Raw genomic sequence first — 17,334 nt, 5'->3', positions numbered from 1 at the left:
TATGAAATGTAAATTCTTCTGAGAGCAATGCTAGAACCTGGCTCTGTGCAGTCACCTGGTACTCAAGAGGTGAGGGAACACTGCTTAGCAAGTAACTTGAATTCTGCAGCATGAGAAACTGGGATTATAAAAGCAAGGAAAGATTCCAGACATGCTGAGGGTAAATCAGCGTGAAGATGTTTCAGACTTACTGGGTAAGGTGGTGTGTTTTTTGTTCTATTGTTTCATAAGCTTGTAATTTTAACCTTGGATCACTTTTTTGATTCAAAACAAGTTACGGGGAAATAAGAGTTTAGATTTCAAGGATCAAGGTTTTATCCTGCATGTAAAATGATAACGATGGCTCATTCCAAAACAGGTTTTCACCAGCAGAGGATAAAATTGTGTGGAAGCTGAATGATGTGTAGTTACCAGGCTCTACATTGAAGCGTTTTCTAGTAACCAGCACCTGTTATGCACTGCCCAAACATCCTGGCAAAGTATTCTCTTGTTACTGTAAAGCAAGACAGAACCAGAAAATCATAGCAGTCCTGCACATTCTCCCTTAGTTTGCCTCAGAAAGAAAACTTGTGTAACAGTTGTACTGCAGAAACCTTCGCCCTCACAGGGCTGGCTGATGATGCCTGCAAACTAGTGATTGCTCCTGAAACTTGAGATCTCACTAGAAGAGAATGTGCAAAAGAACTGGGAGGCTCAAGGCACACGAACTAGATTGCTCAGCAGGAACATCCACCATCCCTAAACACTCAACTGTCACTTTCATCACAAAAGGGAAAATTTAATTTACAGTAGCAGAGATGATTTCACCAGTTGATGAACGTGAACTACAAAGCATTTTACTCCCCCTAGCACACGAGCATTTGCATGTCATATATTAAATAAGCTATATATAGAGAGTTTATTGCAAAATGGACTTGTTACACAGAGTGGCTGAGTGGAGTACTGGTAACTTTGCGTGCTGTAAATTAAATATCGGAGCAACCAATGCATGTATCTCAGTGATGCATACCAGTGCTACAGTATTGCATGTTGCAAGGAGACCTACAGGGGCAGCTCTGCAAAGCTGGCCTGGGAGTCAAGAGGGAGTGAGTGGATGCTTTGGCTGTACACTATGGCAGCAGCTTGATGCTAACTCACACCACTGCCACCAATTAATTTGGGAATGTCAATAGGGAACTTAATTCCTGCTTATTTCATGGTGCCTGGTACGTAGGCTGCTCTATCAAAACTTTGGAAGGATGTTTTTTGCCTGAAAAAGACTAAATTGTAGCTACAATAAGCCACGGTTTTGCAGAGGAAAAAAACAAAACCAACAAACAAGACAGTCGTGCAGCAGCAGTCACTGTTCAGATTAAATGGTGAATCCAAGACCGGACTGTTGGTGGGCTTGCTGGTGAGAGCAAAAGCCAGGTGAATGTGTAGCATCAGGTAGCCTTGATAAAGAGCCTTGAAAACTGTGAGAGCAACGTGGCAAAAGGTTTTAAATGTAAAAAAGGAAAAAAAAAAAGTTTTTTTTTTTTTAAACCCTAAAAAGTATTAAAATTTTAAAATAGAAATCATTGCAGGAATACAAAATTGTCTTGGGGGGAAGAAGGAGTTGTCACTCTGTTGTTAAACTCAAGTAACTTGGTTCATAGCTGTCAATGCTCTCTTGTAGTCCAGATCATAACACTGAGCATGCTCTCTGCTTCTTTTGGCGCTTGGCTTTTTTCATGGCACTCAATGCAATAGTTGTTGCTTCTTTAAAAACCTTTTCTATGTTTTCACGGCATTTTGCTGAGCACTCCAGATAAATTTCTGCATTTATCTGCTGGCAAGCAGCTTCACCCTGGAAAGAACAGGTAAGAAAAGTCACAAACCTGATGCGTGAGAGGAGAAAAGGAAGGTGAGATGGAAGCAAAAAGAAATTTCTTTGTATATCTCCAAAACGTGAGGTCATCTTCCAAAAGAAACGGCCTCCTATGAGCACAGTGCTAGCTAAGTGTGTTGGTTACAAACTGAAGCATCGTTGCTGTTTTTTTTTTTTTTTTTTTTTCCCTAAGTTGATCTAATATTGTAGAAATAGCATTTCTTTAATAGATACTCAAGTGAAGCAATCTACAAGGAGGATCTTTTTTCAGGTATGACATGCGATGTCGTGTTTAGTTTGCAAGCCTCAGCACTGCACACCACATGCAACAGTAAGGTCTGCACTAAGGTCTTGCTTTGTTTTGTTGGTGCACATGCAGGAATCCTGACTGCCATTTCGAAGCATGACAAAGGCTCAGCAGAAGTCCTACTACATGCAGATGAGTGCCTACAGACATCATCACCCAAATGCATGCAGAGGAAACAGTAGAATCTAAAACATTTGCATGCAATCAAGGTGGTGTGAAATCACTACAGACAAAACACAGCTACTTCTTACTTTGTTTGCGATCCTTTCATTGCAGTCAGCCCCCAGTTTTGAGTGCTTGTGAGCCTTCGAGTGTGAATTCCAGATCTGCAATCCACAGCTCACAAACTCTGCATTTAGTCATAAGCTGGGAATGGGGTCACTTGAGCACTCAGACTTCTACACACGGGCATTTTCCTTCAGCACATTCAAGTGAAGTTTGTTTCCTTACAGTTGTTTGCAAGCTGCAGTGCTGACAGATACTATTCAGCTCCTCTGTGCCTGGCATCAGAAGCATCACATTGCATGACTCAATGCTCTCAGCTGTAAAAGACTGAGGTAGTGTGTGTTTAAAGGGAGAAAAAGGAAATGGAGAACTCTACTAGGCGACAAAGGGAGTCTGGGCTGGTGAGTTTTGCCTCTTCTGTGAGCGTTCATGTGATGAGCTGCTGGAGGGAGAGTCTGTTATGTGTGTACTGTTCTGAGGCAGTAATCGTGCCAGATGTGAGGCCCCAGCTGACTCCACAGAGAAGGTTGTTGCTTGTCCTGAACCTCATGAGACGGTGACAAAGGGAATTAGTAATGCCAGCGAGGGACAATCTTGTGGCTGTTCACAAAGTGAGAGGACAGTCATCTAATCTTGTGAGCAAGGAAGACAAACTTTTAAGTCATAGCATGATTTAATGGTGATGCTGTGGCAGGCTCTTTTCAAGTTCTTTAGAGAAAGAAGTGATTAATTCAAGGTCTTAGTGAACTTAACCTTGTTTCCTGGACTTGTGTCTCAGTTAGACAGCTGCTGTTCATAATCTGAGATGAGAGGAGGAAGATGGCTTTATACTTAATAATGAAAAAGTAGAAGACCAGAGCAGAAAGATCTGGAGTGACCTGGTATAAGCAGTTCAACCACTGCTTGCTTCCCCTGCACCTGGGACAGCAAAGCCATCTCATAACACCAGCTGTGTCTCAATAATTTGTAATACTTAAGCTGGAAGCATTTGATAGTATGTAGATTTTTTTCTTATATTAGATACTTCAAAGAAAAGTTTATTGGAGAACTCTCACGGATGTTTTGGCTACTGTCCTTGGAAGGGCTTCTTTCTCAATAGGGTTTGCAAAATGCTTTTAGTCCAGAATAATCAGTATTTTTAATCCTTTAATGTGTATCCTAGCATATATTCTTTCTCACAACCCCAGTCAAAGTACCAGTGATGGGAGCAATGTATTATGATAAAAATTAGAAAGGAAGTCCAAGAAACCTGTTGAGGCCTACAATTTATAACAGTAATAATGCAGTGAAGGGAAATCGAGGGGAGACACCCAGTAAGCGTAGATGGAGTAGCAAACGGTGACCTTTCAGACACTCCAGGATCCTGAGATATACAAAACACTTAAAATGTCTCCACTTTGGCAAAGAGAACGATACTGTGAAGCACTTATACTCACCTGGTTGTAAGTAATGGGCTCCTGCTTAGAAGCCCTGAGCTTACGCAACTGCTCTTTGTCTTTCCGAAGGTCTGTTTTGCAGCCAATCAGTACCAGGGGGACACCCTGGCAGAAGTGATTCACTTCAGGATACCACTGATGTTAGAAAAACAAAACCTGCATTATTTTGGTGATTCTATGTACAGGAATGCTAACTTCTGCTTTGGAACATACAGAAATCCTACTACAGACAGGTGGTTGCTTATATTTCTTCTCCCCTAGTTAAATGTGCATGTGCTGGAAGTGGACTTGAATCTGAAATGCTTGTGTGCAATGGTTGTGTGACATCACTAGAGACAAAGCAGCAACTCTGTAGCTGATTTGTGATCTTTTTAGAGTACTACAGAGTCAAGCCCAATTCCCAGCACTTGAGAGCCACAGAGAGGTAATTTCTGGGTCTAAGGTCTGTGACCTGCAGTTCAGTGCACAATGAACGACCTGTCCATCTGTACACTCTGGATACAGGATTACTAAAAGCATCAGCTTTTTTAATCTGACATCTTGTCCTGCATCAACCATACGTAATTCATTTAAAAGGCTGAAGTAATTACGGGAGGCTCTTACCTTATCTGCTACATTATCATAGCTGGTGGGGTTCATGACATCGTAACAAATTAACACGACGTTTGTGTTCTGGTAAGAGAGCGGCCGCAGCCGATCATAGTCCTCCTGCCCTGCAACACAGAGAATGTTTTGGAATACAGTAAATTTCTATCCTTAACAAGCAGTATGATGGGAATGTGTAAAGGTAAATACTTGAGTTCAAGAGTACTGTAACAGTACAGACTGAAGAAATGTCCATGCTTGTGAAATTCCTTCCCTTAAATGCAGGCTATCCTTCTTCGCTGACAAAATGGATCCTTTGGAATATAAAATGTGATAAAAAGGCTGCTTTGTCCAACTGCTGATTTTACAAGACGTGCAACCACACAGAACAGGCTCAACTCTTTGAAGCAGGACTTCACCACCAATCTTTGGGACACTGCTCAACTCTAGAAAATTGTTCATGCTTTTAATTAGTGATATTACAGCTCAGGGTCTAATTAGAGGAAGTTAACTTGCTTCAGACCTGTACTCTTCCCCTTTGCTTGCAGTTATCATGCTGGATAAACCATTGCTCAGCTTGCCTGAGAAGTGTGTAAATCTTAGGTTTGGGCTGTTCTCTGCATTTGAGCAGCAAGCTCTATGGGTGAGGCACTAAGCAAAGTAGGATTGATCCCTCAAGGTTTAATACTAAAATAACAGGCAATCAACAAAATTATGCATGTTGTGTAAACATTCAGAGCACAGATTTACTGCTTAGCCCTTCTTATTCTCGCAAATCCACTCTCTTGTTTGCAACCGATTTACCGTTCTGTTCTTGAGCTAATCCTCTAAATGCACTGAATTTCAAATGTGGAGCACAAAATGAGGTAAAATGTGCCCCCAAAAGTGGGTTGGTTAGACGTGTATTAGGGTTGGATAATTGCAGCTCTCCCTTGGAAGGAGGGAAGCTATTCTTTCAGAGCTCAAGTACAATTCTTCAGGTGGATGTAACAGAACCCAGCTCAAGCTGTGTCTGAACACTGACATCTCTCTCACTGAAACCTCAATGAGAACATTTCCTTTCATAGCCTGTCCTTAAGTGCTGCTGATGAAATGCAGAAAGGGCCTGTGAGACTTCTTCTCCATAAAGTTGCTCAGTTTGTGGTCAGAGCCTTTGGCACAGATTTAGGTCTTCTAGTAGAAATAGAAGGCTGAATCCAAGTAGTTACTGAATGTACTGAATAAATGCCTACAGCTGAGCACATCTGTGACTCCACTGCCTTCCTCAATTCACTGTAGCGTTTTAGCATAAGAGACAGCTTTTAAAAACAAAACAACCAACCGATAAAACCTGACCAGCTGAATTCATCTGAAATTTGCTACCTCTTTATCATCACATATTGCTGTCAGGCCTTATGGGGCAAGTGGGACCTCAAGCAACACCAGAGGGAGAGAAGGGGAAGTGATGAAACCACAGATCTCGGTCTCCTACGTATGTTCATGTCTGCCTGCTCCTCCTCCTCCTTCACTAAATAACACCAAGGATGAGCCCAGACAGCCTGTTCACGGCTCAGCCTGCACAGGAGCTCAGCAGCCACATGCACCACTGGGAGAGATGTACTGTTCAGGGGCATCTGCACCTTTTCCCTGGGATAACTCACGTTGGAAGTCCTCAGCCCAGTGTGCCTGTTTTGATCCACTTTCCTCTCCAGCGGACATCGCAAAGAAATTAACAATGGAGAACGCCTTCCTTTAGGCCCAATTAATTAGTGGCACTCTCTCTCTCTCACACGCTCAATACCACTAAGTGGTATTGCAGCCAGCTCTCCTGATGGCTGTGTGAAGATGAGGTGGACATGGGGGCCGATTGGGTGCTGAAGGTCCCGTCCTGCACTGCTCTGCACGAGGCTCGTGGCAGCAGACCCAGCAGGACTGGCGGGCATTGAGCTGATGTGCTTTGTAATGCACAAAATACTGCACTGTAACGTAGTCATGAAAAAATGTCCCAGGTCTGCCGTACTCTCAGGGCTGTGGAAAGCCAGAGACAACAACCCAAAGGCCTTTATGTGCTGGGGAAATGTGTCCACAAAAATAAAGTACAGAACAGGGCTTTGTCAAAGCTAACACAATAAGCACAGCTCAAGTTACAGCAGCGCAGTCCACTGCCACCAACAGCCAGCATGTAAGGAAGAGCATCACATCCTGTCACCCAGACCAGCCAACCACTTCCTATACATGTCAGTGCAATACTTTATGCTTATTATTTAAATTCAGCATGTAACCACAGGGAGAGGAGCTCTCACTGATACGCACCAAACTCTCTGTGTCCTTCTGCAGGCTCCATGAGAACATGGTTATCAGCTTGCAGCTGTGTTATTTCGCTTTGCAGCTCAGAAAAGTTTGGGAAATTGAATTTTTTCTTGGCAGGAATAAAAGCAGTAGAAGAGGACTTAGGTTGGAATGGGGGGATACATTTTGATTTCAAGTAGTCCTTCCCCTACAAAGTTATGCAAAATTACTTTTGCATGTACCAGCCCCTAAAGGCCTGATGCTGTAGAGCATCTATCATCAGAGACCTGAAAAAACCTGCTGGAGGCTTCAAGCGTGCTTCCTGCGACTCAGAGTGAGCTTCCACAGTGCTCACAGGAGGCACTGCTTCCTCCTCGGCTCAGCACAGTTTACTGCTTTGTTCTGAGAAGTCCTGCACTGAACAGCATCAGAAATGGAAACCTGCATTTGAATTGCAGCTGAGGCATCAACTCGATTATGCTATTCCCTTAGAATAGAAACAATTACAAAGCTAATTAATCTCTCAATTTTTTTGTCAAGCATGGCCAGAAATGGCAATTTTTAATTAAATGTGCAGCAGCAAAGCCTGTTTGCATACAAGTGGTATTACAGAGCTTTTATACATTGCATGTATATACCACCAACTTCCTGCAACAGCAAAAGGTGTCTCTGATGAGAAAGGCAGAACATGAAAGCCTTTCCAAAAACTACTATTGAAGCATATTGTAGACTAACTCATTACTGTTGGCTTGTTATCAAAATTCTTGCCAAGAAAAAAATACCTTCTGTACCTTAGAATGTTTGATTCTCAGGCAGTTTGTGCATGTCCTTCTCCTTTAGAAAGTAGGGCAAGCAGAAAACCTCCAACTGAGCAGGGCTGAACAATACAAAGAGTCCTTCTCACTTTACACAGCCCACAGTGTCCTTCACCTTCCCGTGACGCTAAGTGCATGCAGCTCTATTTAGGGCTGCTCTTAGCTGGATCCTAAAAATACTGAAGTCCTTTCTGCAGTAGGTGTATGATTAAGATCCAGTGACACTTTTTAGAACAGATTTGCTTTCTCCTCCTGTACACTCCTACATGACACTAAACTGAAACCCTTCGCTTCCAAAATAGTTTTACATCCCTCCAATCCCGTTTAACTGATCTCACAATAGTATGAATGATTTGGGGATCTTTCAGACTAAGAGCAAAATGCAGGAGCTCCCTTATCTGCTGACCAGCGCTTCCCCTTGGACTCTGGGAAAAATGCAGCTCTTCATTATATTCCAACCTTAGGAACTTGACATCAGTTTTGTTTCATTAAAAACAGGATGGGATTTAAATATGGGCTCAAGAGAGTTCTTCCTACGGCATCACTTCCACCTTCAGAAAGAGGATGAGAAGCTACTTGGATCACAGTGCATGACACATCTGTAAACTATAACTATGCCAGAGGCCTGGCAGCCATCACACTCTCTTGGGAGGTGAAGTATGTTGGGTTTCAAGGTCTCCAGACAAGGGAATGGGAAGCAATTGCTTATTCATGGCAAAGAGCCCTGCCAACTGGCCGGCAGTGCCATCTGCACCTCCCGATGTCTCATGAAACTGCACTCTGTTCTTATTTGTGATGGCATTAATTTGGAACAACTCTGCAGAATGCAACATGATTTATTTACACGGAGCTGAAACACAGTGCATGCCAACTTTAGGGTCTACTTGGAATGCAGCCGGACAGCAGAGCCTGGGAAGTCTGAATGAATCACAGGATCACAGAACATCCCCAGTTGGAAGGAACCCACATAAGGATCATTGAATCCAACTCCTGGCTCCACCCACAAATCAGACTGCATGAAGCTGAATGCAAATTAAATCCCAAGCTCCTGATATCAACCCAAACAATCAGCTTTCCCCAATAACCTTTAACGCAAAGGCCTTTCATTTTGAACCCAAACCATCTCTTTTCTCCCTTACTGTTGGATCACACGTGGCAGGAGATTAAAATATTTTCTTGGTTGACTGTGTTATGCACTGGGAGCTGGGTTTAATACCTTCAGATATGTTTGCAATGTGATGCAATGTCCCAACAAACGGGGTCACTGCGGCACAGAACAAACCTGGCCTGGAACCGCCATGACACAAGTGACCATTTCTTCGGAGAAACGCCTCTCACAGCTCAACCTGTCCCAAGGCAGGGAAAGGCCCTACCTGCAGTGTCGTACAAGTTCAGGATGACCTCCTTTTTGCCGATGGTGATGCTGGTGGCATACTTCTCAAACACAGACGGTGCGTATTGCTGCAGACACGGAGAAGTATTCAAGTTACAGACAAGGAAACTCGCACAAGGCCGCGTCCGTGTCGCGGTGCTGGGGAACAGCCCAGAACGGCCGTGAGAGCCCCGCTTCTCCCCCGGGCCGCCTTCAGGCGCTTCTTCTCTCGCAGACCCGCGGGCCCTCGGGGCCGCCCCGCCCTGACCGAAGCCGCTCACTCTGAGGAGCGTTCCTCGGCCACCTCAGCGCGAGCCCCCCGCTCTCCTCGCGGCTCACCTCAGGGAAGGCGCCGTTCGCGTACACCATCAGCAGCGACGTCTTCCCGCAGCCGCCGTCCCCCACGATCACCATTTTCACCTCCTTTTTCCCCGACGGCGCGGCCGCGCTGCCTCCCTTTCCCCCCGCCGCGCCGTCGGGCACGGCCCCGTTGGCCGCCTCCATGGAGCCAAACGGGGCTCAGAGCCGCCGGGACGGCGCTCCGCAGCGGAGCCCCGGGGCGGGCCGGCACCGCCCGCGCCCCGCCGGGGATTGGCCGCGCCCCGGGGCGCCTCAGGTGGCTCCGGGCGCCGCTCGGGGCCGCGCCGACACCGCCGCGCTCCGGGGAAAGCGCTCCGAGGCGGCGTGGAGCAGCCCGGCACCGTGCGCGCGGAGCTGAACGCGGGACCCAAAGCCTCTGCAGAGGCGGAGATCCGAGCGTGGTGGAGCGCGGGTCTGAAGGACGGGAGAGCGCGGAGGTGCCCCCACGATGCGTCCGCACGGGACACAGGGAGGGGCGGCGGCAAACTGCGTGTGTTCTGCTGTACCCAGTGCCTTGTGTTCAGAGCGAGCTGTCGTAAAAGTCAAACAGGATGATGTGTTTGAGTTACGGAGATGTCAAAGCCTGCAGACACCTGCCTGATAGGACAAGAGGTAATGGCCTTACGTTGTGCCAAGGGAGGTTCAGGTTGGATGTTAGAACAACTTTTCAGAAAGAGCAGTCAGGCTGGAAAAGAACTGCGAGGTCATCCAGTCCGACCCCTACCCATCACCCTGTGCCCGCTGACCACGTCCCTCGGTGCCACATCTTCATGGTTCTTGAGCACCTCCAGTGACAGGGACCCCACCGCCTCGCTGGGCAGCCCATCCCAGTGCTCTTTCTGAGAAGAAATATTTCCTAACACTGAACCTGAACCTCCCCGGCACAGCTTAAGGCCATTAACTCTTGCCATGAGTGCTTCTGTTCAGAACATAACACCCTGCAGAGAGTTCATGCAGCCACAGGCACCTCAGGTCTGCTCTGTCCCCCTTCAGGCCCATTCTTTTTCCCTTGTCAGAGTTGGAACTCAGCGATCTCTGAGGTCCCTTCCAACCCAAGCCATTCTGCAGTTCTACACAGTTGTGTCACTAGATGGCCTTCCAGACTGAACAGAGAGCAACCGTGCTCCTCATGTCTGGGAATAACTTCTTTCAAGGAAGATCCTGCTTTGCATGCAGGGCAAGCAGAAAGAAAAAAGTGTTTCAGTGATAGAGGGAGGATGGGCATGCAAATGCCCTACAAAGTGTCATATAATTCAAATTGAGAAGGTAAAAAAAGGTAGCCAATCTCACATCTGCTGAAAGCTAACCATTTTACTGAGGAAATACTTGACATGAGCATGTAGGATACACAAAAATATCCTTTATGAACCATCATCTTCAATATCTGATCTGCAAGACAGCAAAAACTATCAGCTCCATGAGGTTGCAGATACTGAGGGCATTCTGGTATTGCACAGCAATGAATGGTCCAAGAGTGATATGTTTTACACTGAAACAACTCCTTTGAACTTGGCTCAAAATGAATGGCGTACTATGGTATGATCAACACATAGACTTGCTAGTCTTCCTGTAATTACACAACATTTCAGTGTCTCTGATGCTTATTTTTAATTAATGGGTTTGCAGTTCTTCAGACATGAAAAGTACCATGCAAAAATGGTGTATTTTGCTGACTGAAAAGTGAAATCTAATATGGAGTTCTGCCATTGATTTAAATGGATGAAAATTCAACCCTCTATTAGTGAAATTCATATCTAATCACTATTAATTACAAGTGTACTTCTCCGGTTTTGGCCTATACATCAATTTTGGCACAAGTTCTGTGTCATCAAAAGCTTACACATCTGCAGTCTTAAGAGTTTGTGTACAGTGAGCGCACCAAAATCAGAGATGCAGTGGGGTATAGCAAATATCTGTGTTCCATTACTGTTACATAGCTGGTGCTGCACAGTTGCGGAGAAAAATAATAGGAAGGAGAGAAAGGTTAAGCACAATGCCTAGGAAAACTGCTGGAAGCATGTGGTTTTTGAAAGATGCTTTAACAGTTTAGATGGTATTTATGGGTGATATGGGTTAGTTTTCAGGAAAAAGACTCTCAGTTTGGTTTAATATTGAAGCTATAACCATTCAGACACAGCATGATGAAATTCCTCAAAATACCACCCAAAGAAAAGCGTTTCAACCTCCTGGACATTTTGGTTGTTTTCATGTAAGAACATCAGGTGTGCCATCAGCCTGACCTCCTAAGGAAGCAATACCAATGTGCTCATGTTATGGCTCTCTGTCCTTCATAATGTGCTTAAGAAAGGTAACAGAGAAATAATAATACTAAAGGCCTTTGAGTTTTGCCACTACAGAAAATCAAGTAGGGGAAGAGAAGCATAACGGTAAATTGTGCAAAATGGTGAGAAAAGATGTTATAAATAGTAAATATATTAACGAGTTTGACAAAATTTTCTGGATAATTATGTTTTTTCATTTAGAGGAACTCAATGCTGTTGAAGTTACGAGTTTCCAATCACTTAAGCTGTGTCACAGTGCGTGTTCTTAGCTGATACGTATACCTTGCAGTAATATTTTTTAATGGAGAATACAACTATTTTAGCTAGCCAGCAAAGTGTCAGACTGATGGTACTTCCTTGTAGCCACAACTGCAGAGAGCAGCAGCAGCAAACGCCATCTGCTGTATACTCATGCTATTAGCTTATATGGTACTATAAAAGATAAGAATGGGAACCCACTCTTTCTAGAGTGTCTTTAGAATGAAAATTTTGAAATACACTTAATAATTTTCTACTTGATAATACAGATCCCAGCTTTACAGAGGCTTAAAATTTACAATAAATAGTTTTATTATTAATAAAATAATTTTTAATAAAAATAAATTTACATTAAATAGTTGCTCTATTTATGTCAAAGAAATACTCATAAACTTAATTAAGAATGTGCACAACGAGGTAAAGACTTAAATGCTTGTCTTCAGAGATTAACAGTGATAGTACTTTGTGTTATCACTGATGAATTCCCTCTGAGCTATAGCATGTACATATAGAGCAAGACATAAAGCCCTGAAGTGGTTACAGTCTCAATAGGAAAGACAGACCCTAAAGAACTGGACATAACATGCAAGTAGAGTGAACTTCCAGTAAATTCCCAACATTATACAAGTGCCACAGTTGTTTGTAAAGCAAAAATGTAAAGAATAATCTCAGTCCTAAAGAATTTACTGTGTGAGCTGACATGGCAGATAGGGAAGGGTGAACTATCATGGAGGAGAGGTGAACTGTGTGCCCTGCCCGCACAAAGAAGTTATTGGTGACTATCAGTGTAAGAGGAAAACGCTACGACAAAGCAAAGTACATGCTGGAGGCAATGCCATTTATTTACAGAAAAGCTGTATGAAGTTGCTTTTTCAGTTGTGCTTCTGCTCACAGTCCTGAGCTTCTTTTGGCCCTCACTCAACACAGGAAATCTCCAAATCAAAGCTCCCACCCTCCTGGACTTTCAGCTGCTTCTCAATATCCATTTCAGTAGTGCTACTCGCTGTTTCTCATGCACATGCAGAGCTCCACCATCTGCTCCTTGTGGCCTGATATTTTACACACACTCCGCCCCAAAATTCAGAAAAATCCCCTGGGCCACATGATTCACTGTCTATTCAGACCTTGCCATGTGCCTGGTTTTTGTGTAGTACCCGCTACTGATGCAAATCCCTTGTTTCACGAGGGATCTCAATTGCCTTTTTCACTGAAGGCAGGGTGGCTCTGACACCTGCCAATTTCTGAGGGGTTTAGCCCAACCTAAAACAGTATTATATTCTTGTTTGGCTCAGTGGGAACTGTATATTTTTTTTTCCAGTAAAATCATATTAACTTTCTAGACTATTAAGTAATGTGGAAAAATCATATTTCAGTAAGAAAATTTCCTTTCTGCTTTTTCATGCCTAAGGACTAGAGTTCCTGTTTCACTTGGCTCAAGTAGCCCATGCAGTAAATCACTGCAAAAATCTTTCAATAAACCCCACGTAAAACTTGTCCAAATGCTACCAGAGAGTTCAGAGGGCTATGAAAGAAAACAGGACAACTGTCTGTAATGGGAGGTGTTGGCCAAGTTAAACACAACTCAGCAGAAGCAGGCAGAGAATATTCAGGTACTGTGATACAGTTTGGACCAATTTTTGTCCATAAACCACAGCTTGACTGCTACCTAGAGAGCAGCTATTTATAGGGAGTGCATACTGTTTCAAGGATTATTTTCTCTGGTATGCTTTAAATCAGGGATGCCAGCTATGCGGGCCAAATTTGGCTTACCTGATACATGTATGGCCAGTGTGCTGTATTTTGAATCTCACCTTTCATTAAAACTTGAGTTCCTGGCTTTGCAGCAGTGGAAAAATAATCTAAGAATTTGAAAAGTATATAAATCAACATAGCAGTGTCTCAGCCTGATACAGGAGGTGCTCAGGAGCAGGCTTAAGTCTTCTGGACTTCGCTGAAGCGTGAATTCTCAAGCCAAATTCAGTTGAAAACAAAAACAGGTAAAGCAAAGTTAAGATCATCCTATATGCTTCTGGAACATCAAGCATAATGACTAATTTCTGAAAAGCATGAAATGAGCAAGTATCTGCCAACACCATCCTACCTCTGGCCCTGCAGATCTGTGTCTCCCAGATGTGCTGCATGGCTTCACAGAGGAACAGTGAGGAATTTATCAACACTTACTGGCAGAGCTAGGTGGTGCTGGATTTTATCCTCTACCTCGGTGCTGGAAAGCAAATCTGGAAGGATCCAACACGCTTTGTCTGAGGCGAGGTCTGTGGTTGTGTGTGGTTGGTTTCACCATGGGAACCGTCAGAAGAAGCGGGTTCAGGAGTGATGCACAGGCTTGCTCATGGCCGAGTGAGTAATGAGGACTCTGCTACTGAGCTGCATGAAATTCATCCACTTCAGATGCTTTTCTGTGTCCAAATCTGCAGCAGAGAGTAGTCCATCAGGAGAGAAAGGGGCTGTAAATGGCTTTCCTTGGTGGGTTATACTTCCCAAAAGGCGGTTGGCAGATTCCATCAAACCTGAAATAGGTTCAATTGTTCTTTTGTGAGAGAATTTTGAAAACTACATGATTAGATGAAGCTGGGTATGGTTTGCTAAACATGCCTTCCACTGTGTGAGGTGGGATGCAACCTGAACAATGAAACCTGAAAAGCTTTTAGAACTGTTAATCAACACTTCATCAGCGATCCATTAACCATCACTCTCCTAGGCACCTGGCCCTGGCAGGAAGCTCTTCTATCTTCTGGACAGAAATGTGAGGAAACGGTAAATAGGGAAAGAAAACAAGAATAGTGTGTGTGCTGTGAGAAAGAGGGCTGTGTACGAAATAAAGGCAGGTGTTTGCTGAGTAGTGTATGGCACCAACATCCATGTGCCCAGTGCGTATTGTCACACGTCACTGGTACAGCCACAGCTAGTACAAACTTCCTGGGGAGGACAGCAGCCACCGACTATAGAAGATGGAATCCTCTGCTCATCTTCTGATGGGAGACACCATAACCTCTGCCTGCTTTTTGCTGAGTGCTACATACGCAGGGAGAGCTGAGCAGCTTCGCTGGTATCTGGATGGAAGCTCATGTGTGGAGAACTAGAGAGGTTTGTGGCACGTGTGAGCGTCCTTGAGCAAAGTACAGAGCAGCCTGAGCCAAGCTGAGAGCAGGCCCCACAAAGAACCAGCAAGGCTCGGAGCAGGCTACTGAGTAACTCAGGGGGCAGAAAAATGAACTCAATTCTAATTATGTCATCCTGCTGCCCCTGATAGCATTTCCTGTGCATTTCTCCCTTCCTACACACGCTTCATCCTTCCTGTCTTGCGTTGTCACAGTAGGCACACCGTGAAGCTCCCGGTTGCTTACTGGAATTAACATAGCAGCTCTGTTTTTTTTTTAAGGCAGGCAGATTCTAATTAAACTTGAAAACAGCAGCAGTGGTGTTGTGGATGCTGTGGAAACCAATACTCAGGTTTCCAGGTTTAGCTCAGGATTTGCAACGGCTTCCTTTCCTGAAGACCAGAACAAACATACAGAAAAGGTATTTGGAGTTAAGACTTGCCTTGAAAAAAAAAATCACAGAAAAACTAAAGCAAGTATGAAAATAAATTAGAAATGAGGGGCAGATAAGAGCAGAGCCCGCAGGAATCAAATCTGAACAAAAGGTAGGGGCTGGGCCGTCCAGTGAGAAAGCTGCAAATGGCAGGGGTCAGAACGTAAAACTACAGTCCACTGTGAAACATGAAAGATGCTGTTGTCTTCCACACCTCCTTTTTCCAGGTGTAGCCATCTCCACACAGTGAAGGGCAGTAATGAATCAAGCTCCTTTCCTCCCCTCCTGTGTTTTCTATTCAATTATTCACAGGCTGTGCCAGTTCTGCTTTATTTCTCCCCTCCATATGCTGCACTCTTCTCCTGGGGTTTTTTATTCTGAACTGTGCCTTTGGCCCCTCTCCCATTTCTTTCTCCTCAGCATGTGCCCCCTGCTCTGCTATGATGTGCTGCCTTTGTAACCTCTACGTGCACAAATGCTGGCTCTCCGTCCTTCCCTTGGCTCCTGGTCTGTCGAGTGTCCCTTTGCTTCACACCGATGTTTTTGCCAGGGGGTCAGCAGCCAGCCAGCAAAGAAACAATTCTGCTATGGCCACTGCTCATGCTTTCATGCTGCCAGCTCCTCTCTGCCAATCAAGGGGAAACAGTGCTTCTCCCCTTGCACAGCTGATTGGTAGTGAAGGCAAGGACGGCTCTGCAGCTGCTTAGCAACTGGGAGCTGCTGCTGTGCAGCCCCACAGAAAGGCAAGGGACAGCGCAGCATTTGCTTAATTCTGCACATTCTGGCCCACTAGGCTGAAAACCACGGCTTAGTGGAGCAGCTGGGGCACTCCCAGCTGTCCTGACAAAAATAAATCAAGATGAGGATCCTTGACTGCAGATAAGGCAGCAAACGCAGCAATGTCAAGGGCAAAGCTGCCTTTCTTTTGTGCCATAGGTTGTTTGCATTGTGCCAGTTAGAGGAAAATGCTCCAATTTGTAAGCTAAACTCATTCAGTTTGATCTTTGTCATCGCTTTTCTGGCTGTAATATTTTATGTTCCATCACTTATAATGAGAATGTTCTCTCTGTGCGCTGCGTTTGTTCAAAAGGCTTACGGGTCTCCAGCTACACCGCTTCGAAGCTGTTTAATGATAGGTGTCCAGGCACACAGGTATTTTAATGCACACATATCCTTTCAGATTACTTAACTCTATACTCATGTCCTTTTGTGCAAGCCCAGTGAATGTCAGATATGTCCAGCAATCTGACAGCTTTAGAATGCTGATTAGAATTGCCAACCTTCTTGATTTAATGATTTTTTAAGCCTGAAAGTACTGTAAACAATAATGAGTTGTACATGCTGATGGGATCACAGCATTTCAATAGTAGCTCTATTTCAATGGCAAGCAGCAACACAAAACATTCTGCAATTCAGATGTTGAAACAGCTTTTTTATTCTTTCGAAGCTCAAGAATGATTAGATCTCTGAAAGCACAAGCTACCTATATTACAGAGGTGGCTTTGTCATAATAGTGCCAGAAATAAAATGAACAGATGTAGTTTAAAAGGAAAAGAAAAAAGACAGCCCTGGCAAATGCCCAGCATGTCCATCAAAACTTGTATGGATCTTAAACAAAAGAAATGTTTGTTCCCCTGTTACATATGAAGGTATCTCTCTTTGTACTCAGGCACAACCACCCAACAGAACGGTGGCTCCCCATCATTATGCAGCACACACAGCCCATGTGCATACGGCCCATGCATCCGCACAGCATGCTGGCACACAGGTAAAATCTGCCAGGAGATGCGTATTTTGGCTGAGAAGTTCCTTACCTGTATGACCATTAAGTATGTGCCATACTTAGGAAAAGGTTAAAAACAGGAAAAAAAAAAACAAACAACAAACCAACCAACAAAACCCCCAGAAAAAACCCAAACAAGCCCAAAAAAAACATGAACAGGCAAATGCCCAATGCATATTGCAGCTCAATAGTCCTTTGATATTTTTAACCTGGTTTCCTAAAAGTTCTCTGTCATTTTTCCC

The 17,334-nt window shown here is 44.3% G+C and overlaps 1 protein-coding gene across 2 annotated transcripts; it reads right to left on the bottom strand.

Annotated features, from left to right (window-relative positions):
• Positions 1–205: 205 nt before the first annotated feature.
• Positions 206–9,432, bottom strand: RHOF (ras homolog family member F, filopodia associated). Of its 2 annotated transcripts, none has more exons than XM_052691329.1 (5): positions 9,197–9,427; positions 8,859–8,946; positions 4,421–4,530; positions 3,818–3,952; positions 206–1,828 (listed from the first exon to the last, which is right to left on the bottom strand). In XM_052691329.1, exons 1-5 carry the CDS (start codon positions 9,359–9,361, stop codon positions 1,664–1,666), a joined length of 663 nt encoding a protein of 220 aa, XP_052547289.1. In that variant the 5' UTR covers positions 9,362–9,427; the 3' UTR covers positions 206–1,663. The 2 variants fall into 2 exon arrangements, with proteins under 2 accessions (XP_052547289.1, XP_052547290.1); XM_052691330.1 differs by lacking the exon at positions 206–1,828 and adding an exon at positions 1,835–2,708 and having other exon boundaries at positions 9,197–9,432.
• Between the last annotated feature and the right edge of the window lie 7,902 nt (positions 9,433–17,334).

This window comes from Tympanuchus pallidicinctus, unplaced genomic scaffold, assembly GCF_026119805.1.
Source record: "Tympanuchus pallidicinctus isolate F22 unplaced genomic scaffold, pur_lepc_1.0 scaffold28, whole genome shotgun sequence".
Classification (NCBI taxonomy): domain Eukaryota; kingdom Metazoa; phylum Chordata; class Aves; order Galliformes; family Phasianidae; genus Tympanuchus; species Tympanuchus pallidicinctus.
This window is presented reverse-complemented; position numbering and strand designations above follow the sequence as displayed.